This window comes from Vicia villosa, linkage group LG6 (genome assembly GCF_029867415.1).
Source record: "Vicia villosa cultivar HV-30 ecotype Madison, WI linkage group LG6, Vvil1.0, whole genome shotgun sequence".
Taxonomy (NCBI): Eukaryota; Viridiplantae; Streptophyta; class Magnoliopsida; order Fabales; family Fabaceae; genus Vicia; species Vicia villosa.
Window position 1 is genome coordinate 111,142,273 of NC_081185.1, and position 25,316 is coordinate 111,167,588.

Here is a 25,316-nt window from a genome sequence, read left to right on the forward strand (position 1 = left end):
GCTGAATACTTTTAAAATTTCTACTTCTATTTGTAGATGGACGACTTTGTTTCAAAGTACTTGCAAGTTCTTCAAAGGTAAGTTGCATTGTTAGTTATATACCAAAATATTTTTCTTGTACTAACTTGCCTTAAGAATTATCTTTATCCGATTCTAACGGAGGACCATATTGTTTCACAGCGAACAGAGTGACTTTAACAAGACGACATAGGAAGCAATGTTGACGAACAAAGACATTCTAGACCCACATTTCAGAGCCAAGCGAGTTGTGGAGGGTGAGGGTTCAAGCTTTGGTAAAAAATATTAATTCCAAGGCCATGTGATTTAAATTATACTCCCATTATATGTTGCACAACATCAGGACTAACGATGATAATTATCGTTAGCATGATTGACTGACATAAGTCATAATCATGTGCAACATTAATGGAAATAAAATTACCATTACATGGTCTTGGCGGTAATACTCTTAATCAAAACATGAACCGTCTCTCTCCATAATTTACTCATCCCTGAACTGTGGGTCCAGACTGTCTTTGTCTGCCGACATTACCTCCTTTATGGCCTTGTGAGAGTCACTTTGTTTACTCTTGAACAACTGGGCCACCCCGTGGAATCTAAATAAGATGTCACTTATTAGTAGTGGAAAGTACAAGAAAAATATTATGGTTATATTACTAACAAAGCAACTTACCTTTAGGAACTTTCCAAAATTAAGTAACAAAGGCAGTCATCTTGAAATAAGAGCTGTTATGTTATCGGAGTAGTCTTTAACCCATAACCCACTTCTGGAGGATACCTTGATGGTGGTTACTTTTTTGTGTGGAAATGGGAGATTCTCGAACGCTGGAGATTGAATGTCGTTATTGTTTTCACTTTGCTCGTGATCTTTATTTAAAGATACCTCAGATGGCTCCACCACTTGATAATCCACCTAAATTTAATTGGACTAAACCTCGTGTCTTCCTTGAAAGTATTGTTTCCCAAGTAATTAATCCCTGTTGAAGAATAGTAAAACTAGTTTTTAGGCCAAAAGAATAAAAAAATTATATGAATGAGAAACAAAAATGTAAAATTGCTTGGAAAATAGATTGCATCTTTAGATTATCTTTTAATTAAATAATTAAATTTGTCAAAATATTTGAAAAAAAATAATAATATAGGGATGGTATCATAGACAAAGCTTATATACTAAAATGTTTTTTTTTTCTAGAATCAGAGAAAACGATTGAGCACCACGAGCAAGTACAATTGAAGCACAAAGATAAAAGTCAAGATTTAAGAACATAGATTTAATTACCGCGAGTGTGCACAGCATGTAAATTTTCCATATAGATTATTGTATCTTCATGGGGTTGAGCCTTCAGGGAATTCGTTCACTTATGATCATTGGCAAAGTGTCTTTGATTAGGACAGTCACATTATGAGCAGAAATCTGTAACAACAATTTTTTTTTAATACCTCCTTTAAAGTTGCACCCAATAGTGGATGACGGCTAATATACTTTTAAAATTTCTACTTCTATTTGTAGATGGACGACTTTGTTTCAAAGTACTTGCAAGTTCTTCAAATGTAAGTTGCATTGTTAGTTATATACCAAAATATTTTTCTTGTACGAACTTGCATTAAGAATTATCTTTATCCGATTCTAAGGGAGGACCATATTGTTTCACAACGAACAGAGTGACTTTAACAAGACGACATAGGAAGCAATGTTGACGAACAAAGACATTCTAGACCCACATTTCAGAGCCAAGCGAGTTGTGGAGGGTGAGGGTTCAAGCTTTGGTAAAAAAATATTAATTCCAAGGCCATGTGATTTAAATTATACTCCCATTATATGTTGCACAACATCAGGACTAACGATGATAATTATTGTTAGCATGATTGACTGACATAAGTCATAATCATGTGCAACATTAATGGAAATAAAATTACCATTACATGGTCTTAGCGGTAATACTCTTAATCAAAACATGAACCGTCTCTCTCCATAATTTACTCATCCCTGAACTGTGGGTCCAGACTGTCTTTGTCTGCCGACATTACCTTCTTTATGGCCTTGTGAAAGTCACTTTGTTTACTCTTGAACAACTGGGCCACCCCGTGGAATCTAAATAAGATGTCACTTATTAGTAGTGGAAAGTACAAGAAAAATATTATGGTTATATTACTAACAAAGCAACTTACCTTTAGGAACTTTCCAAAATTAAGTAACAAAGGCAGTCATCTTGAAATAAGAGCTATTATGTTATCGGAGTAGTCTTTCAGCCATAACCCACTTCTGGAGGATACCTTGATGGTGGTTACTTTTTTGTGTGGAAATGGGAGATTCTCGAACGCTGGAGTTTGAATGTCGTTATTGTTTTCACTTTGCTCGTGATCTTTATTTAAAGGAACCTCAGATGGCTCCACCACTTGATAATCCACCTAAATTTAATTGGACTAAACCTCGTGTCTTCTTTGAAAGTATTGTTTCCCAAGTAATTAATCCCTGTTGAAGAATAGTAAAACTAGTTTTTAGGCCGAAAGAATACAAAAATTATATGAATGAGAAACAAAAATGTAAAATTGCTTGGAAAATAGATTGCATCTTTAGATTATCTTTTAATTAAATTTTTAAATTTGTCAAAATATTTAAAAAAAAATAATAATATAGGGATGGTATCATAGACAAAGCTTAGATACTAAAATGTGTTTTTTTTCTAGAATCAGAGAAAACGATTGAGCACCACAAGCAAATACAATTTAAGCACAATAATAAAAAATCAAGATTTAAGAACCTAGATTTGCTTACCAAGAGTGAGCACAACATGTAAATTTTTATATAGATTCTTTTATCTTGGTGTGGTTGAGCTTTCCAAGATTTTGTTCACTTATTTGATTTAGACATTCACATTATGAGTAGAATCCTGAAACAACAAATTATTTTTAATACCACCAATAAAATGACTGTGTTTACTCCTGTGCGATTGAGTCTCCCCGTGGAATCTAAATAAAATGACTCTTAATATTAAATAAGTATCAATGAAACTGACATTTGAGGAACTTACCATGATTGAGAAACAAAGGCAGACATCTTGTAATGTAAGCTGAAAAACATTTTACTTCATCTTTAAGTTCAGGAAATGAGGTTTTGTAATTGCGCTCATTGCGGATGCGGCCACATGATTACTAATAAAATTGAGAGATTGTTAACTTTTACAGAAATATAGTCATAATAATGTTCATACGGTGAAATGCTGTTAAAAAGATGTTATAAAGATTACAATTGCAAATGGTTTCTTCGACAAACAAAAGAAAGAATCCAAGCCACAAAAACAAAAGTTAATAAGATGTAAAAAAAAATAAACGAAGAAACTTACTTTGGTCTGATGATCAGCTTCTCAATGGATTGTCTGAAAAACCTGAAAGTAAAAGAAAAGAAGTTTTGAACAATGCACTAGTCCCCCTCCATCAGTTCTCATTTATATAAGCAAAACTGATCAATTGTTCGTAGTTAAATTATATTAAGTTTTATATTTTATTTTGACTTTTTTTATTCAAGCTAAGAATATAAGATTAAAATAAATCTTCATTAAAAATAACATTTATGTTAAATATTTTACAATAGGTAGATTTAACTTTAAATATATTTATATTATTTTTGTGAAACAAGGCAGATTCGATGTACAATTATCTACTCCATCAAATAATTTATACTTTTGATTTGAAAATAAATTATTATATCCTTTTCTAGAAAGTTATATTTATATTAAGTTTTTATATTTATGCTTTTTGTAACATTTTTTATTCAAGATAAGAATAAAAGATTAATTAGGTAATCTTTATATGTTAAATTTAATTTAAAAAATTATATGTTAAATGTTTTAGATTATGTAGATTTATTTTTAAATAGTAATTTTTATTATTTATTTGAAAAAAAGGCATATTCAATGTAGATTTATTTACTCTATCAAATAATATATACGTTTGCTATGAAAATAATTTATTATAACCATGTTTAAATAGTACTTTATATGAAAAAAGGCATACTCAATATATAATTATCTACTCTATCAAATAATATATAATTTTGGTTTGAAAATAAATTTTTATATCCTTTTTTAACTATTTGTATTTATATTTATATTACATTTTCTATATTTATTTTTATTTTTTGCATTTTTTTAATTCAAGACATAATACAATATTAATTAGGTAAACTTTATATGTTAAATAATTATATGTGAAACAAGACATATTCAATGTAAAACCATTTGTATGTTAAACATTATATCGAAAATCTTCTTTTAAAAACCATTGTATGTTAAATATTGTTCAATAGGTTGATTTATTTTTAATTAGTACCTAGATTATTTGTGTGAAACAATGCATATTCAATGTAGATTTATTTAGCCTATTAAATAATATATACTTTTGGTTTGAAAATATATTATTATATCCTTTTCTAAATATATAAATTTATAATTTTAAATACTAGTTATATTATTTATGTGAAACAAGTCATATTCAATGTATATTTATCTACTCTAACAAATAATATATACTTTTGGTTTGAAAATAAATTAGTATATCCTTTTATAAATATTTATATTTATATTAAATTAATGTTTTTTTTTTACAATTTGTAATACAAGATAATAATAAAAGATGACTTAGGTAAACTTTATATTTTAAATCATCATTGAAACAATATTATATGTTAGATATTTTACAATAGATAGATTTATTTTTAAATAGTGCCTGCATTATTTATGTGAAAACAAGGCAAGTTATATGTACAAATATTTTCTCTATCAAATAATATATACTTTTGGTTTAAAAATAAATTAGTATATTCTTTTCTAAACATTTATATTATACTTATAAGTAATATCTATAATATTTATGTAAAACAAGGCATATTCAATGAAAAATTGTCTACTCTATCAAATAAAATATACTTTTGGTTTGAAAATAAATTATTATATCCTTTTCTAACTATTTATATTTATATTACATTTTCTATATTTATTTTTATTTTTGAATTTTTTAATTCAAGACACAATACGATATTAAATAATAGGTTGCACTACTAGAAATACTCTGTTTTCCTGCGGATTTACCTGCGGATTTTAGCTAAATTTCCGCAGGAAACACGTTTCCTGCGGATTTACCTGCGGTTTCTTGTCCCCAGCTAAAACCTTCGTGGGTAATATTTTCGGCAGGAAGTTCCGCAGGTAAGTCCGCAGCTAAATCCGCAGGAAATTTTCCGCAGGTAAATCCGCAGGAAAAACCCGCAGGTAAATCCGCAGGTACTTTCTATCAAATTAAAAAAAATAATTTATTAAAATTTTGAAACATTACTATAAATGACTCATAAAACCAAGCTCTTGGGTCTTTGCATCATTGATTTCTGGCGTGAATATTAATACAATCTGAAGCAATATTTAACAATAAATATCCAACTTAATCAGCAAAACTATCTATCTACTATTATATGCAATGTATTACATTATCATACAAAATCAAGATACAAAGCTTCTCAAGTTACACTTTCAATTAATTATCGGATTTCTAAACAGAAACTTCTTAGTTTGAATCCCATACACTATAATTAATATTTTCCTAATCATTATAATTAATATTTTCCTATTTCTAGTTATAGCAAAATCTTAAGGATCAAGAATTTTACAATCCTCAATCATCAGCTACACACAAAGAATGAAAAAATAAATTCTATATTCAAAATTAGAATGTACAAACATTTGAAGCTCTTTTCAAAATTGATTTTACAATAATCAGCTACTAATTAGAACCTAAACAAGCAATCATTCATCAAATTATTCAGTAAAAATAATTCCTATGCCCTAAAAGCTAGAACAACGTTGAACTTAAAGCAAATAACAAAGCAAAAAAATAAATAAAAAATAAACTAAACAGAAAGGATTGAAGTGGCAGAGTTTATACCTCAAAAACAATTGTAGCGAATCGAAGCTTAAAACGAAATCTGAACAGGCATGCATGAACTAAAGTGAACAACGAACTCCATGAAACGATCGAATGTCCTCTTCAATATATACAATTCAAACAAACATACAACATAAATAATAAAGACCATCACCACACCAAAAAAAAATCACAAATTATAATTATTAAATCAAGCCATGGCCCCAATAAAGACCACCACCACCATAACATGCAAAACTCATCTTACTGTTACAACTTTGATTCAATGATGGATCTGCCTTCTGAATACCAAAAGACTCATGGATGGTTCAGAGCAAGTAATACCTCAATTTTCTTCACTTTTATCATGTCTTTAATTGATTGACCATGGGCCATTCTTTAACATTGCTTTCAACATCTGTAAAATTATAAGGTGTAAAGTAGTTAATATCAAATAAAATTAAAGCCTTTACATTATCCAACTTAACAATTGAGCAAATGAAATGGGATTACATTAGCATCAACCCAACAATATGAATTAATAATAAACCCCAAATAAAGAAAACCCCCAAAAAAAGCACAAATTTTGAGAGATGAATTACTGATTCATGTTACAAATTTTGATAACATCAAAATACAAAGAGTTATAGGTTTGAGGATATCAGATCGATGAAGACGAGATGGATGGAAGGGATTACCTTTAGTTGAGAGATGCAAAGTTTAAGGTAGCAGTAGAGGGAAACAACGACACAGTGAGTGAAATTGAAAAACCGTTTTTCCATCACAGAGGAACTATTGATGTTGAAACAGTTGAGATTCCATCAAAAGGGAAGAGGAGATTCACGTTTTTCGACCGCCAGAAAACTGCTGGAAATTTCCTCCGAAGTGCATCACGCCGCTGCAACAAGTATCAATGCGCTCCTCAGCCGACGCGACCACCACACCATTGAAAATGACCACCGTCGTTTCTCCATTTATGTTCGGTAACTCCACCTTTCTTCCCCTCTCCTGAATCCTGGAAGCTTGGTTGATGGACCGGCCGAGCTTCTTGACGCCCAGCCCTTACAAAACTGTTGTCTCCCCATCTACGGTTGCCAAGCCGGACATTTGCTGAAGCACCATAGTAAGCCTCATTGTCATCTAGATCATCATCAGCTTCTTCATACTGATAATAATAGTCTTCTATCTCATAGATATCTTCTTCAACAACTGGACGCTCTTCAACAGCTAAAGGCTTGAACCACTTGGCCCGAAGTAGGAGGCAAACACTTTCATCGAACATGTAATCTTGAGTACTGCCAAGCATAAAAGGTCATGCAGTTAGCACACAATTTCAGTCACTTCTCTGAATTAAGCATGCATTAAGATTATTGTCAAAGAGAAATTGAGATGTCAAAAAGGAAAATAATGCAACATTTAACCTATAAAGTTGTATAATAGGGACAAGAAATTGAGTAGTTTGAAAATTCTAATTATTCAGAAAGCTTTATGGAGTCCAAAACCAATTTAAAAATTTTAATTGTGGCAAAGTTTTAATGATTCATCCCAGCAAACAACTTACCAAAATGGAATAAGGCCATCGGTTTTATTGTCCCGCTAAATATTTAAAAAAGGGTAAAAGTGAAACTTACAATCTTGTCGTCCTTCTTTGCTTCTTCCAACTTCTGGTCCCAGGATAAGTTGTCCATACTTGAGTAAAGCGGAAAATGTTGTCGATGAAAAGAAGCACATCATGTCCTTCAGCATCACGGAAGTGTTTAGCGACAGTGAGTCCAGTAAGTCCAACACCGGCACGAGAACCAGGTGGCTCGTTCATTTGACCATACACAAGAGCACATTTGCTTTCACTCTGAATTCATGAAACAAACCTGACAATATGCAGCCTGGAAAAAGAAATAAATTACTTAATTATTATTAAAAGTTCAAGTAATTCACTCAATAAATAAATACTACAGATTGAGGTTTGGAGCTCTCTCAGTGGAGTTTCTCAAGCTACAATTTTGAACCTTGATGATTTAGATGTTCAAACACTGTTTAAGACAAAGATTCTATAAGATTGTTCTGTTAAAAGTAGAAAGAAAGAGAGAATAGGCCCTTGGGCGGTCAAAATTGAAGATATGGATGGTTAAGAGTTTCATTAGCTGAAATCCTGCCATTTGGGTACAGGCAAAGCATTCTCTGTCCAACACAACAGCAGGCATAATAAATAAACTTTCAGTAGATGAATAAAAGAGTTAAGTAATTTAGGCACCTATTCAAAAACAGTTATGTGTACCGAAAGAAGATCAAGACCGGCAGGATCGATATTTGTCCATGACATGTCAACATAAATGAAAAACGGTTTCGGTGAAAACCTGAATAGATGGTTTATTCAGATGCCCCAGATTGGAAGTTGTCTGCCTTGGTTCTTGCCCGAGCATCATTGTCTGTGGATTGATCAATCGAAAAGCATCAATCACCACTTTTCCTTTAACACTTTGAATTGGATCCACAACTACAGCCACTGCTCGCTGATTCAAAGCCTCAAAACTCTGCAAGAAACAATAGCAATTTACATATATAAACCAGCAGCACCAATAAATTAGTAACTATTAAAAACCAAGAGTAATCAAACCCTTAGGTCTAGTCGGAAAATTCGATATTAGCATGTAATTCAAGTTTACAAAAAGGCATTAATTGACATTTGGCACCACCGGCAAACATTCGTTGAAGCATATTTTCTTCTTCAAGTTTTTCAATCTTCCTCAGTTCTAGAAATAAAACCTGTCCATGACAAAGAAAAAAACTTATACTAAATAAATATAAATCTTTCATAAGCTCAGTTCATGAACCAAATCAATAACATATGATAGCAAGGTTACTTTTCCATGCTCAGTTATTCCTCTGTAACAAGTTCATGAACCGAATCTACTCTAAATTATATCTAAAGGAAGCATAAAAACTAGTTTTTGAACAACAATTACAATGTCAACACGATTTCAACTGACCTAATTCAAATCTCCTACCTGCGATTCGACATAATAGATTAGGGTTCCTGCGAGCAAGTTTTCACTGAAAATGAAGATGTGAAATCGTAGAACTGTGATGAGAAAGTTGAACGAAATGAGAATTCAAACCGTGACGAGAACGGTGGACGGCGGTGAGAACGGTGGACGGCGACGGTCGATAGTGAAGAGGCGAGAGTGGCATGAGAATGCTCCATAGGGTTTCACTATTTTTCTAACTTTTTTAGATTTATATGTTATTTAACATTTTTAAGTATCACTTTCATATACTTTCAAAAAATAAAAATATATACAATTTAACATTAAATAAAAAAAATTATAAAAGAATGTACCGTGACATCACTATATAACAAGAATAGGGGTCTAAGTGGAAGAAAAGAAACTGATTATACCAACATACAAACTAAACCAAATCGAAAAAATCTTGATTATTTTTTATTTATTCAAAACTTAAGCAAAATAATCAACACCAAACTGATATAATTATTATATAATAATTATTAGTAAATAATTATTACATAATTTTTATATCAATTAAATTTTGATAAATTTTAAATAAAATACTATTAATATTTTTAGTAAATATTTAAATCTATTAATTTTTTATAAAAAATGTTTTATTTTAAAGAAAAAATTATATTTTATATTTTATAATCAATAATTTAAAAGTTTTTGTCTTATTGGTAGATTCTTGACTCAATATTTAATAATTAAAAATGTGGGTTCGATACACATAAATTACATTTTAGTCAGATTAACTTAAGTTATTGTTCTACTGGTAGATTTTTTGGACCAACATGACGTAAATAGAGAAATTAATAAATTATACATAACTTTTATTTTAGAGAAATTAATTAAAGATATTGTCTTACTAGTAAATTCTTTGGTCTAATACGAATTACATAGTAGGTTCAATTCTAATATGAAAAATGTTTAAGCAATTAAGAAAATTAAAAATGAAAAATTTCAACAATTATGGAATATATCTATTATTAAAAACTAAGATTAAAATTAAAATTAAAAATTGATTCAAATACATTATAAAAATAATTACTAACATAGAAAAAATAAGGATTAAAAATTAAAATTAAACTAAATAAAAAATACCATAAAAAATTAGTAAAACAAAAAATTAATAATTAAAATAGATATTCGCAGCAAAATCCGCAGGAAATTCCTGCGGAATTACCTGCGGATTTTGTATTATAGTTTGATTTTGTTATAATAAATATCCGCAGTAAATTCCGCAGGAAACTTTCCTGCGAATTTACCTGCGGATTTTTTAGTGTAGTGAGATAATTTCTTTAAAATATAAGTTCCGCAGAAAATTCCGCAGGTATTCCTGCGAAATTTTCTGCCAATTTTTTATCCGCAGAAAACTTTATTTTAGGATGAAATTCCCAGGAAAATCCGCAGGTATTCCTGCGGAATATTTTCCGCAGGAAATTCCGCAGGTAAATTGAGTATTTCTAGTAGTGTTGATTTAAATTTTAAATAATTATATGTGAAACCAGACACAAGACATATTTTTTCATTTTTTATTTTTGCATTTTTTTAATTCAAGACACAAGACATGTTCAATGTAAAACCATTTGTATGTTAAACATTATATTTAAAATCTTCTTTTAAAATCCATTGTGTGTTAAATATTGTACAATAGGTTGATTTATTTTTAATTAGTACCTATATTATTTATGTGAAACAATGCATATTCAATGTAGATTTATTTAGCCTATCAAATAATATATACTTTTGGTTTGAAAATATATCATTATTTCCTTTTCTAAATATATAAATTTATAATTTTAAATATAAGTTATATTATTTATCTGAAACAAGTCGATCATATTCAATGTACGTTTATCTACTCTAACAAATAAGTAATATATACTTTTGGTTTGAAAATAAATCAGTATATCCCTTTATAAATATAAATATTTATATTAAATTAATATTTTTTTAAATTTGTAATACAAGATAATAATAAAATATTACTTAGGTAAACTTTATATTTTAAATCATCATTAAAACAATATTATATGTTAGCTATTTTACAATAGATAGATTTATTTTTAAATTAGTGCCTACATTATTTATGTGAAACAAGGCATGTTATATGTACAATTATTTTCTCTATCAAATAATATATACTTTTGGTTTTAAAATAAATTATTATATTCTTTTCTAAACATTTATATTATACTTCTAAATAATATCTATAATATTTATGTAAAACAAGGCATACTCAATGTAAAATTTTCTATATCAAATAAAATATACTTTTGGTTTGAAAATAAATTGTAATATCCTTTTATAAATATATACAATTATATTTTTAAATAGTATATGTATTATTTATGTGAAACAAGGCATATTCAAAGTACAGTTATTTACTCTATCAAATAATATATGATTTTGGTTTGAAAATAAATTATCATATCCTTTTCTATATATTTATATTTATAATTTTAAATAGTTCCTATATTATTTATGTGAAATAATTCAATGTAAAATTATTTACTCTATCAAATAATATATGCTTTTCGTTTATTACAGTAGAAACTCTTTAAATTAATAATGTCAGCACTGGAAAAATTTATTAATTTAGAGAGTTATTAATTTATCAATAAATTAATAATTATTAATTTAAAGAGTTTTTAAGTAATTATACTGTACATACCAAACAAAAAGGAAAATTAGTTTATGCCTCTTAGAATTACGTTGCAGCGAACTTTGAGACTCAACGTAAATTAGTAAGTACTGTGTTCATATGCATTGGAAATCAATAATGACTTTTAAACTTTAAAGAAAACAAACAACTATTGAATCATATTTTAATAGAGTGTAATATTATTTTTACAGTTTCTATGAATTATTAATTTATGATTTTCTTTGGACCGGAAATTATAAAGGGATCTCCCGAAAAGTTATTATTTTATTATTTTATCGAGTTTTTCAATTTTTTACATTGGCCCGAGTCGGGACCGGACAAATTTATTATTTAAGAGAATTTATTAATTTACCGAGAATTTAAAGAGTTTCTACTGTATATCCGTTTTAAATATTTAGGTGTTACTAACAGGGGGCACTAGATAAGTAGTATTAAATTATTCTTGATCACACTTAATTTAATTTTAATAAAAATGATATATACTTAATGATTAATTACTTTAATTAAATTTAATATATCCACTTTCTCTCATACAATATATATAATAAATTCACTTTTTCTCTCATATAATATATTAATACACTCACTTTCTCTCATATAATATATAATAATATACTCCTTCCATTTCATAATAAGTGTCTCATTTCCATTTTTCCTAAGTCAATATAATATTTATTATATCTCTATTTATTAACTTTCACGTTTTCAACTACTCTACTACTTATAATAAATAAAGGTATTTTAGTAAATGATACTAACTTTATCATTAAAACTAATATATCTAATCATTTTCTTAAAAACCGCGCAGAGCTCAAATAAGACACTTATTATGAGACGGAGAGGGTAATATATATTATTTAATTAATAATTCTTAACTAGTGCATAGAATTGCCCTAAATATTTATATTTATACTAAGTCTTTACGTTTATTTACTTTTTAACATTCTTTTAATTCAATATAAGAATAAAATATTATTTAGGTAACTTTAAATATCAAATATTCATTGAAAAATCATCATATGTTAAATATTTTACAATAGGTAGATTTATTTTTATATAGTGCCTATATTATTTATGTGAAACAAGGCATATTCAATAAAGACTTACTTTATCAAATATACTTTTCGTTTGAAAATAAATTATTATATCCTTTTCTAAATATTTGTATTTATAATTTTAAATAGTACTTATACTTTTAATTAATGTGAAACAAGGCATATTCAATGTACAATTATCTACTCAATAAAATAATATATACTTTGGGATTGGAAATAATTTATTAAATCTTTTTCTATATATATATATATATATACTGTTTTTTAAAAATTTATTTAATTCAAGATAAGAATAAAAGATTAATTAGGTCAATTTTATAAGTTAAAATTTCATTAGAAAAATCATTATATGTTGAATATTTTACAATTGGGAGATTTATTTTTAAGTAGTAACTATATGATTTATGTCAAACAAGCCATATTCAATGTACAATTATATACTCTATCAAATAATTAATATATAGTTAGGATGCGAAAATAAATTATTATATCTTTTTATAGATACTTATATTTACAATTTTTAATAGTACCTGTATTATTGATGTTATTTATGACAAAGCGTATTCAATTTTCTCTAATCAACTCTATCAAATAATATATACTTTTGGTTTGAAAATAAATTATTATATCCTTGCATAAATATCATATTTTTATTAAATTTTTATCTTTTTTTTACCTTTTTAATTCAAGATAAAGAATAAAAGATTAACTAGGTTAGATTTTATGTTAAATCTTCAATAAAAACAATATATGCTAAATATTTTACAATGGTAGATTTATTTTTAAATAATACGTATATTATTTATGTGATTTAAGGCATCATCAATGTACAATTATCTACACTATCAAATAATATTTATTTTAAGTTTCAAAATAAATTATTATATATTTTTCTATATATATATATATATATATATATATATATATATATATATATATATATATATATATATATATATATATATATATATATATATATATATATATATATATATATATATATATATATATATATAATATGAGAATTCTTATTTATATGAAAATGTGAGAGTGAATCTAAACCATTAGATTTTAAAATAAATTGTGAAGATTATGTGTGAATATTTTTTCTCTCTCCTACATCATTTATTTTAATAATAGAGGAGAGAGAAAAAAAGGTTCACACATAATCTTCACCATTTATTTTTAAATCTAATGGTTCAGATTCATTCTCACATTCTCATAAAAAGAAGACATTCTCATATGATATATATATATATATATATATATATATATATATATATATATATATATATATATATATATATATTGTGGTGTTAATTTTTGTGAGTATATATATATATATATATATATATATATATATATATATATATATATATATATATATATATATATATATATATATATATATATATTTTGTGGTGTTAATTTTTGTGAGTAACTAAGCCGTGAATAAATGTGGTTGGGCATAGTTCAGTCCTTTAAAATCGGTTTGTACGGTGAAGATTGTCCCGTAGAAACGAAACTACACATGGTCTAATACAGAGGTGAGAAAACGGGTTGCCCGCCACGCCCCGCCTTATGCCCGTAAAAGAGAGAGCAGAACGGACGAGCTCGCCGAGTCAAAATGGACCTAAAAATCAAGTTCGTCCCACCAAGATGGTGGGTTGGCGGGTGACGGACTTGCTCGCCTATTTTATTATTAATTTAGTTTTACTTTTTTTTAATAGATTAATAAACTTTTTTTACATTTCCATTAAATTTTTCACTTATTTTTAATAAAACATCTCTTTAACAAATTTTACTTAAAAAAATATTGTTATATTTACAAAATAGAAATATAAATTAAACTATCAAGAATTGAAATTACTAGAATTAATTAAAAAAATGGACTTAAGGCGAAATAGGTTGAACGACTAGGCGACACAGACTTTGACGGGCGGCGGGTTTTGGCGAGACGAGCATTGACAGGTTACGGATTTTGACGGGATGGGCTTTGATGGATGGCGAGCTTAAAATCTCAATCCAACCCTCCATTTTATGGCGGGTGCGCGGGTCGGTCCGACGGACCACGGTCCGTTTTGCCACCACTAGTTTAATTTAGGCATATGCCTTATTTAAAATTTCAAATTGGAATATTATGGCATATTGTATAATCTTAGCTGTCAATTTCCAATTTGCATTCCTTTTACATATCAGAATAGCATTTAAATATTTCTAAATCAATATAACTTAACATATTAGTATTTTTTTATTTTAATATAAACTATATATACCCTTTAAACCACAAGAAATCATTAACAAAACAAAACTTCTTTTCAGTGTGATAAGTTTTCAAAAAAAGTCACAAAGATTTTAATTTCTAAATAATTTACTACCAAATTAATTTAATAAAATTCTGTCTAAAAAAATTCAGTGAACTGTTTTAAAGTTTCTAATCAATCAAACATTGTTATGGCATAAGAATAATATATAAGAACATATATATGGGATAAGCAATTGAAAAATATATATACATCAAAATCATCTATACTTATCTCTCTTTGTCATTAATCAAAAATAATGCAAGAAAATAAAAGTGAAACGAAGCAAACTTTTCATTGATTTTAAAAAGATAAAGATACATAAATTAAAATGATGACAGAAAGATAAACTAAAAAGTTTTTTAAAAAATAAGTAGGGGTGGTAATCTACACATAATCAGCTCCAGTAACCTAGTAATCTGGGAATTTGTTTTAGCTTGGTCCTTACACACCGGATCTTGTTTATCCAACCGCGATTTGAAAACAACATTCTCTTCCTCGATCTCATCCAGAGTCTTCAAGAGAGCCAGAGGAAGAGCAGCCGAATCAGGAGTAGTGGTAGTTTTCGCAACTTCAGAAGCAACTACTATCTCAGATGATGATGCTGAAATAGGTTCCTCAGCAGGAGGCTTCTCATAAGCATGTCCAGAAGATGAGACTTCAATCATATGAACTTTTTGCGCATATGCTGAGTCTCCAGGTGTAGATATAACTTTTGGCTCAATAGCAGGTAGAAACTTGGGGTTCATCAGCTCCATAATTGGTTCCATGGTTCTAGAGAGCTTCTCACGGAATGATTTCTAAGCAGAGTCGTGACAAATCTCCTTCAGCTTTCGTGTCTTAGGTGTCATCCATCTTCTGAAGTTTGACCAAATTGTATCACTCTCATCTGGATTTATATGATGTGTGTAAATTTGAGTCACAGAGTGTAGTCGTGCCTTTGCCTGATATTCAAAATCTAATAATAATTCATCCAGGGTAGGTTTGGTTGGAATGGTGTTGGTTGTTAGAAAGGTTGGGTCAGAAGGGGTGGTGTAGGTATTTAACAGAGTTGGATCATCTTCCATGCTCATGATAAAGTCTGGTTCAAAGGTATAAACTTCTGCTAAGAATTCATTTTTCAGAATCAAAAGAATCGAGAACAAATTGGATGGGGTCAGATTCATAAATGAAAAGTTTGATGGAATGATTTCAAGAGGAGGTTGTTCTGGAATAGAAGTTTCTTCTATTAAAATTTGGGTTAACTGAGTTTGAGGAACGGTTGGTGGAGTTTATTCTAGAACAGATGTTAGACTTTAAGGGATGGTTGTTTGGTTGGTTGTTTGGTTAGTTGGTTGGTTAGGGATTTGGTTGTAAAGCTAAAGTTGGTTGTGGTTGAGAAACAGAAGAAGGTGGTTGGACTTTGGTAGGTTGAATATTGGTTATAGAACCAAAGGTGGTGAGAGAATGTGGTGTTTAAGTATAAGATGGAGGAGACATGGATGAAGAATTATTAGAATTCTTATTTGAAGTGTAGCGCCTCAAACTGCTTTCGAGATTATCGACTGACCCCACAAACCAACACGAGTCTTTTCAGCATGCTTTGATCTTACTCACATGCTTTCTGGGAAACTTCCCAGAAGGTCACCCATCCTAAAATTGCTCCAATTCAAGCACGCTTAACTATGGAGTTTTTATAGAATTGACTACCGAAAAGAAGATGCATCTTGTTGGTATAGGTAGTACCCATCAATCCTTATAAGCTTTCCTCCGACTATGCAGTCCTATACCTGCATAGCCTCAGGATCCCTCTCATTTCGATGTGGCGATCACTCCTTGCCATATTTAGCCTCGAGTGTTATATGAATATTGGTTATAGAACCAAAGGTGGTGAGAGAATGTGGTGTTTAAGTAGAAGATGGAGAAGATGTGGATGGAGAATTATTAGAATTCTTATTTGAAGAAAAAGAAGTCTCAGTAGTGTGAAACTTATTAGAAGATGGGACTAAAGCAGCTTGAGTCTGAGGAGGAGTTGCATTAGCTATTTTTATACTTTCAGAACCAACAGCATCTTCTTTAATAGCTTCCAAGGGTCTTCTAGTAGGCGCAGAAGTCATAACCCCCTTGGTTGAAGATCTTGTTGTCCCAGAAGGACCATCACCAACACTTTTCTTGGAACCTTTTCTCTTCCTTTTTGCTAGAGATTCAGAAGGTGCAGTAGTTCTCTTCTTTTGATTCCCAACATTAGTTATCTTCTGAATGCTTTATGGAAACTCTATAGAGTCGAAAGCAGGAAAACCTTCTACTATCAACCTTCTGGAAATGACAGAAGTCTTATCCATAGCACCTGGAAGAATAGTGACTTCTCGGATCAAATTCATAATCCTCGGATTTTTGGCATCTAGAGATATGCCAATCTCAACTTCCAACTCTTGAGACAATTCTAGAGACTCAACAAGCTTTCTCTAAATGAGGATGTCATAAATGAGTCTTCTCATGGGAGTCCATTTTCGGTGCTTGGAGCCTGTATCTCGGGTGTCCTTCATAATTTCCACCAGATATTTGAACAAGATTGCTGGCAGATTCAGTTTGACTTCAGAAGCTAAGAAGAATAACATATACTTCTGGTTGGTGTTAACATAGTCAAGACAGTTGGTGGACGGGCGATGGCGAATGCAACCCAAAAAAATCTTGAGCCAAATTCTGAGATTTTTGTGAAGATTATTGGCATGACTTAAGTCTTTACCATTTTTAATAATTACATTAGTCATTTTATCCAACTTCTCTATAGTGGGAGGCACTTCGTAACAATTATTTCCAAATCCATCATGATTGATAAGCTTTGCAACCATTTCTTCAATGACACTGATCTTCTTCCCCGTGATACTTGAGAAGATTTGGTTACTTGAAGATACAGAAGCATGTTCCCAAAAATCTTTAACCAATTTAGGGTAAATTTTCCCTTTAAGACGATTCAAATACGTTTCCCATCCTTGAGTTTTGATTTCATCAAAAAAATCAAAACTATTCTCTTTGAAGTTCTTGAAACCTACGATCAATTCTCTGAGAACTCTCAATTCAATGTCAGAAGTTGATAACTGGAGTTCGGGAAATCCTTCATTCACTTGTTCTTTAGTTTGCTCTTATAGTTGACGTTGAGAAGATAATGATTGTTGTTGAGTAGCCATTACAAAGATGAAGATGAAGAACAATGGTTTGGTTGCAGAGAACTTTTGGGTTTACTAAAGCGAAAGTGCAAGATAGAGGCGAAGGTGTGTGAATGCTGAGTGAAGTGACTTTAAATAGAAAAAAATTTAATGCAATGATGAGAATATATTGAACAGTGCAAAAGATTTCTGACAATGGGAGAGGCGTGACAGATTTTAACCTAATTCGAATAAGTTATTGTGCCCAATGTGTCACTCTAACATTTTGGCATCTTATTTTGAACCCCAAACCTTTTGCTTGCTTAACAAAAATTAATGTAGTAAGCATTTGTGATACACGAGCCCTTCCCACTCTATAAGTCTCAACGTTCAGAAGCATACACTCTCAAATTCTCATTTTATCATTCTGAGATTTACATCGTTTTCATTCTAGACATAACTCCATCTGTAAATGTTTTAGAATGAATACAAATCTACCTTCAGCAAGAGATTTTGTACAGATATCAGCCCATTGGTGATCTGTATCAGTAAATTTAAAATTTAAAATTCCCTTCTAAACATAGTCTCGTATGAAATGATGCTTAATCTCTATATGCTTAGCTCTTGAATGTAAAATGTGATTCTTATATAAACATATAGCAGAAGTATTATCACATAGAATAGAAAAGTTACTCTCATATATTTGAAAATATTATAGCTGGCTCTTCATCTAAAGGATCTGAGTGTTACATCCAGACGCATCAATATACTTAGCTTCTGCTGTTGATAGTGTAATCGTTGACTGTCTCTTGTTGGACCATGAGATTAGATTGTCACCCAGATACTGACAACTTCCAAAAGTGCTTTTACTTTCTAGTTTGTCTCCAGTATAGTTATCATCACAATAACCCACTAACATGTATTCTTTGGATTTTCTCTAACACAAACCAAGGTTAGTAGTACCTTTCAGATAGCTAAAAATCCTCTTAACATTTGTTAAGTGAGATTCTCTAAGATCTGATTAGAAGCGAGCACATAAGCATACACTGAATAAAATGTCAGGCCTATAAGCAGTTAAGTATAAGATAGAACCTATCATACCTCTATATACCTTCTGATCTACCTTATTGCTTACCTCATCCTTCTCCTGAATACATGTAGGATGTATAGGAATCTTCGTTACCTTGCATTCTAACATGGCAAACCTCTTCAGATGTTATTTGGTGTACTTGCTTTGATAAATAAATGTCCTTTTTGGACTTTGATTAATCTGGACTCCCAGAAAGAACTTGAGCTCTCTCATCATACTCATCTTGAATTCAGCCTGCATTGACTTAGCAAACTTCTTGCACAAGGTAGTATAGGCAGAACCAAATATAATATCATCAACATATATTTCAACTATTAGAATATTATTTTTTAATGTCTTAAAGAACAAAGTAGTATCAACATTTCCTCTTGTAAAATCATTTTCTAAGAGAAAATTGCTTAGTATTTCATATCATGATCTAAGAACTTGTTTTTTACCAACAGACAGGTACAAAAGCCTAGTGTATAAATATCTTCGCCACTACTCCAATTAAATTTGTATTAATCAACTTTGTAACACATGTTAATTATATATAACTTAAGGTCTAAGATTCCATCATTTGAGGCCTATTTTAAGGCCCACAAAGTTGAGGCCTAATGCTTTTGCCTCACTCGTCAGTCTGGTCTTCAAAGTCAAACATTCATCTTTTTTATCTTTTAAATTTAGATTTCAAAAATTAAGAAAAAAAATCTAGATGTTAAAAAAAAAACTCAAATCTAATAAGGCAAAACTCATATTTTTAAAAAAAAAAATCAATCTAAAAAATTATTCATCTTCATCCATTAAAGAACATAATAAACATCTCAGATGTGTCAACAATACTCTTCTAAAAACTCAAATTTCAAACTCAGATCTGTTACTAGAATTACTAAGTCAAATTTAGAAAAACCTTGATTTTAATTTAGTATAACCCTAATTTAGAAAAATTCAAAACAATTTTTTAATTTCAATGAATTCGAACAATGGAGGGAATAAAAAAGAACATAAACATTTTTTAGTTTCAACTTTAAAGTTAGCTAAATAAAGAACAACCAAACACATTAGTCAAAGTGTTTTTCAATCAAATACATATAGAGAAAAACAACGGCAAATACATAATCGATAAAATAAGAACACACAAAAATTACAAAACTGAAAGTAAAAAACTCAGATTTGTCAATACGTCAACTATTTCATTCTTTGAAATCTGAATTTTTCAAAATACTAGTTTTTTTAAATTTGAGCTTTGTTTTTTTCTTGTTGGTCTTTATGAAATTTAGGAATACAAGAAACACAAGAGGGGAACAAGTCAAAACCTCTTAAGAACAAAGCCTAAACCTAGGGGTTCCCGTCTTGTCTAATAAGTAATTCAGATAAATGTCATTATGCACAAAATTAAACCAAGACATACTTTTGCTCTTTAAGCCGATATTAGCTAAGTATTCCGCACAAAAATTAACTTCACGGTATATATGAGTGACTCTAAAATCAATAGAGAGAGTAAACGCCCAACACGTAAGCCAACGAGATTTGATTTTCTACGGGATCAAGTTAGAATCCGAAAAAGCTTTAACTACCAAAACGCAATATGTTTCTATCCATAGCTTCGACCAATTCATTTGCATAGCCTTTTCAATTGCTAAAACAGCTACCATGAATTCTGCTATCACTGGAGAACCAACACCCAAGAAAACGAGCTAATGACATGCTTAGCTTGTGCATCACGGAAGATACCACCGTTTGCTGCAAGTAAGGGAGAACCGGCTGCTGCCCCGTCTATGTTACACTTAATCCAGCCAGCAATGGGAGGACACCAAAGCACTTCAACTGCCACTTTCAATTTTCGAGGATGAATTGCAATGTCAAATTTCTTAAGAAAGGAGAAGTTGTTGATGGAGTTATCACCATTTTTTGCAGTCAGCTTTCCCACCAATTTTGCCCTTGCTGCAACATTACTAATGCATCTCTGCCAAGGCATAAGTTTGTCTTCAAATCTGGCCATATTTCGGGCCTTCCAAATTTGGTAGATGATGAACACGATGCTGGATTTTATGACAGCCATTGCTTGTTGACTCCAAGCTTCATTGAGAATTTGTAAACAATCAGCAAGGGATTTGATGGCATTTGGAACCTCCAAGATGCTGCTGAACCAGCTCCATATTTTAACTGCAAAAAAACAATCAAAAAACAAATGAGTAGACTTCTCCTCATTGCTATCACATAAAGAGCATTTAGAAGGGAAAGAGAATCCCCTCAAAGTCATGTTTTCGTCAGTGGGAATCTTGTTGTGCATTAGCCTCCAAGTAACCATAGAATGAGAAGGGGCTGAGTCAATGTCCCATGGGAAGGATTTCCATTTTCCAGAATTGTTAGCATTTGCAAGCATCTCATAAGCAATCTTAATAGTTAGCTTGCCATTCTCCACATTCTTCCAAGCAAGGGAATCATCAATTTCCATATCAGAAATGGAAAAAGAGCTTATAGTTTCAAGGAGAGAAGGCATTGCTACAGTTATGTTATTGTGTATGGACCAGGTTTTATCCTTCCAAAAGTCTGTAACCTTTGTATTGATCTTGGCATGAAGCAAAATTGAAATCTTATACTTGAAAGCCAGAGCTTCCCCTGTCCAATTGTCCAGCCAGTATAATCCCTTTTTGGCTAAAAAAAATTTGGATTTTAAGGATAAAATTAAAATCTGAGTTTTTCTAAAACTTGATAGTGATATATGGGCCTTTCTTACTGGTATTTTTTAATGTCAACACAGAAAAATACATGTTTTAAAAATTTCATAAAAAAGAAGATGAACTAAGAGATAGAATAAAGAATTAAGATCCAATTAGCAAAATAAGTTATTAATAGATTTAGTATTGCTAATCTTTTTCTTGTTAGATTAGATTGGTGGAATAATTTCAGAAGAAAGATGGAGGAAGATAAGTTAAAAAGTGACTTTACTATATTTGCATAATTGATTGATTAAAAAGAGAAGAATTAAATTGGTTTTATTAACATTGATTACAAAATTATATATTTATATTACCTGATGATTTGCCATTGCAAGTCAAAAACTATGGTGGAAAAAAAGTTATTGGTACATATTAAATGCCACCGTTGGTGCAGCTTCAGAACTAGTCTAATTGATGATGGAAGTGACAATAAGTTCATTTTGTTATCTTTGGATAGAGCTATAAAATTAATGGGATTAGATTTAATAACTTTACTGATTTGGTAATTGTGACTTTAGGCAAATTACAAGACGAATGAATGATTAAACTATGTACTCCAAGCATGCAATAACTAAGTTTTTCGTTTGTTTTGTTATGCATAGTTCTTATTTCATCTAAATAGGGTTGAACATGAGCTTATTACCGCAACACAAACAATATGAATTACACCAGTTATCTCAACTCATTGGTGTAAATTGTAATAGTCAAATTTTCCAACATTTACAGTAATAGAAGCTTTGGTTGATACTAAACAGAGATGCCTTATGTATATATTTATATAAGGCAACAACCCTTTTAATTTCCTACCCTGATTAGAAAGAGAGCATTGAAATGAGCAAATAACTCTCAATCAGACAATCTTAGAAATTAAACAACTCTCAATCTTATTTCTTAAAAGATTTAGAATATCCGAGTTCCTTGCGTAGCTGTTCATCAGGTTGCAAGCTATCTGGAATGGCACCAAATATTCTTCGCGATATTTCAAACCCAGAAGCTACGTGATGTACATATGCTGATGCATCCTCAACTGTTTGTTGCAAACTTAACGAAGTGGAGAGATAGTTTGAGGTACTTCTTGACAATAACTTTCTCTCAGAAGGCTTGTCAAGATCAGCGGCCTTAAGAAACCGTTCTGTGGCAGCCTCCCATGAAAGGTCGTGCCTCTGATCATCAGTAGGCTGGTCAGGCTTTTCAGCCAATGCCTTAAGTGTGAGTTGAACAAATTCCTCGGGGTTATTATACGTCCAACAATTCGGGAACTGCTTGAAAAATTCATTTGAGCAATGGTCTGCGCACACAACAATTTTTCCCATTGCCAAAGCTTCTGCTGTAGTTGTGCAAACCACGTCTGTTGTGCTCGGATTAAGAAACAATCTGAAACTGAGTACATGAAATAAACATATACATTCAGAACATTGTCAATGAACTTTAAAAAAAAACCTTTAACACATCAATCAGACAAAAACAAAAACACATAGTTCGAGTGATAATATGAAACTTACTCATGAAATAGTTCATCAGCATGATCACGGCCCGGATGAACTCGAACTGTCATTTCAAGCTTTTTAGCAGCTTTTTGAACTTCATCAGAGTCCTCTCCACTTCCAAATAAATCAAGCTCAAGAGCAGATAATTCCTTTTGATGCTTATTAAGAAGCTGGAGCAGCTCCTTGTAGCCTTTGCTCCATACCATCTTCCCAATAAAATAGGCACCTTTGGTAAAGGCATTATTATCTTCGTTTTGTTGTTGATCTCTTTTTTTCTTGCCAATCTCAAGGAACTTTGGATTAACTCCATGAACGTTACAGACGATGGACCCAGGGTAATCCTGAGTAGCAGCAGATAGTCTGATTACCTGCAATCACACGATTAATAAATTCCGGAAGAACAAGCGCGCCGCACACAATGGTTGCAAAAAGTTCATGATAGCCAAAAATATTGTCCTTGAAAATAAAATAACTTACCTTGTGACAATATATACCAACAACCCAGTTGTTCAAATATTTCAGTAAAAACGCTTGCAGGTTTCCGTTCTTCTCTCTCTTCACATACTCTAAATAATTTGTGTGAATAATTCCTATAACTAGCCTGAATTTCGTTTTCCATCTTTTCCCATGATGATACCAAGTCAGATGCTCTGGCTCCTCTAGAACAGCAATATCTGCTTCTTCATCAGGGATCATTTCAGAAATATCGCCAACAGCAAGAATGCTCCTTTTATCTCTAGAAAACTACATGGCAAGCATATCGTAAATTAGCATTACGTCTAAAATAAAAGGTATCGCAAAGTCAATTGGGAAACACTCAAGCAAACGATAATTATTAATTAAACAAAACATATATAGAAATTCTCATAAACCAATAAATATCCCAAGGTATATGAAAATGAAATCCAAGTATGTAGAAACAGCGAAAAAACTTATCACCTTTCCAGGATAAAACTTTATGCTGAAACCAGATGCGAATCCAAGTCTATCCTCGAGCCATTGGCGGATATATTTCTCCTGCTCTTCCGGAGACTCGAACGTCATATTGTTCGGATATACAACTTTCTGATCTTTCAAAGATAACCAAGGGATCAACAAGGTGACATTCCTCTCCCCAGCTTTGTAAAGATACGCCGCACGAAAGAGAGGGTTCACCGCGGTTCCGGTCAACCATGGAAGGCTAGCAGTTGTGAAAATTGCAAAATGCTGTTTCTTATCCATCTGTTTGTTAGATTCAAAAGTTCAATATCGTAGTAGTTCAGAATTCCCTAGCACATGAAAATCACCAGCGAAAAACAGATTGTAGCTGCAATAAATCACATATATTTCAACCCTAAACACTCATAAACTCAAATTCTACAAAAAGATTATACAAGAAAAACGAGAAAAAATAGGTGAAATTAAAGGCATAAAAGTTGAAAATCGTTGATGGAAAAGAGTATATGTACCTTGAAGGAATCAAGAAGAAAGAGTGGTGAAGAATGGATTGTAGAGAGAGGAATTTGTGTGAATGAATGGTGAAGAGAGATAAACGAAGGAAAATAAGGAGGTAGAGAGGGAATATTTTCTCTCTCTCTTGGTTTGAAGTAAACGGTGTCGTTTCGCGTACGCAGGTTCCCGAGTTTCTCTGGTTCGATATTCGAATAATGTAATGCGACGAAGAATTGACCAATCTTGAGTAAAAGGAAATGACCAATGTAATTTTAGAATCATTCATTATGAAAAAAAAAAAAAATTAACAAAATGTGTAGCTACCAATAAAATTTTACTAATTTTGATGAAATTTGAATATTGATTTAATCGATAATAACATCAAAATCAATTGTGTAATTTAAGAAGTGGGTGTGGAAAATTCAATATTTTAATGATATAAACTAAATTGATGAATTTTATATATTTTAAAGATTATTTATTATATTTGCATAGTTTAAATAGTATATAGATTGT

General features: G+C 30.6%; 3 protein-coding genes across 16 annotated transcripts; all 3 read right to left on the reverse strand.

Moving 5' to 3' along the window:
• Positions 1-5,303: 5,303 nt before the first annotated feature.
• On the reverse strand, positions 5,304-9,242 carry LOC131609596 (uncharacterized). Of its 12 annotated transcripts, none has more exons than XR_009286273.1 (4): positions 7,563-9,242; positions 6,630-7,226; positions 6,277-6,349; positions 5,305-6,052 (listed from the first exon to the last, which is right to left on the reverse strand). XR_009286273.1 is itself a non-coding variant. In XM_058881342.1 (4 exons), the coding sequence occupies exons 3-4, from the start codon at positions 7,745-7,747 to the stop codon at positions 6,854-6,856; spliced, it is 558 nt and encodes a 185-aa protein (XP_058737325.1). In that variant the 5' UTR covers positions 7,748-8,694; positions 8,919-8,965; positions 9,048-9,235; the 3' UTR covers positions 6,049-6,853. The 12 variants fall into 12 exon arrangements, 9 of the variants coding, with proteins under 9 accessions (XP_058737325.1, XP_058737324.1, XP_058737323.1 ...); XM_058881342.1 differs by having other exon boundaries at positions 6,049-7,226; positions 7,563-8,694; positions 8,919-8,965; positions 9,048-9,235; XR_009286272.1 differs by having other exon boundaries at positions 5,304-6,052; positions 6,277-7,226; positions 7,563-9,235.
• An 11,583-nt stretch (positions 9,243-20,825) lies between these two features.
• Positions 20,826-21,662, reverse strand: LOC131614340 (uncharacterized). The gene has a single exon (XM_058885939.1). The coding sequence runs from the start codon at positions 21,660-21,662 to the stop codon at positions 20,826-20,828; it is 837 nt and encodes a 278-aa protein (XP_058741922.1).
• An 892-nt stretch (positions 21,663-22,554) lies between these two features.
• LOC131612094 (digalactosyldiacylglycerol synthase 2, chloroplastic-like) lies at positions 22,555-25,025 on the reverse strand. 3 transcript variants are annotated; one of them, XM_058883906.1, is made up of 5 exons: positions 24,818-25,025; positions 24,309-24,590; positions 23,847-24,113; positions 23,385-23,737; positions 22,555-23,262 (listed from the first exon to the last, which is right to left on the reverse strand). In XM_058883906.1, exons 2-5 carry the CDS (start codon positions 24,588-24,590, stop codon positions 22,767-22,769), a joined length of 1,398 nt encoding a protein of 465 aa, XP_058739889.1. In that variant the 5' UTR covers positions 24,818-25,025; the 3' UTR covers positions 22,555-22,766. The 3 variants fall into 3 exon arrangements, with proteins under 3 accessions (XP_058739889.1, XP_058739890.1, XP_058739888.1); XM_058883907.1 differs by having other exon boundaries at positions 24,309-24,637; XM_058883905.1 differs by having other exon boundaries at positions 24,309-24,675.
• Positions 25,026-25,316: the final 291 nt, after the last annotated feature.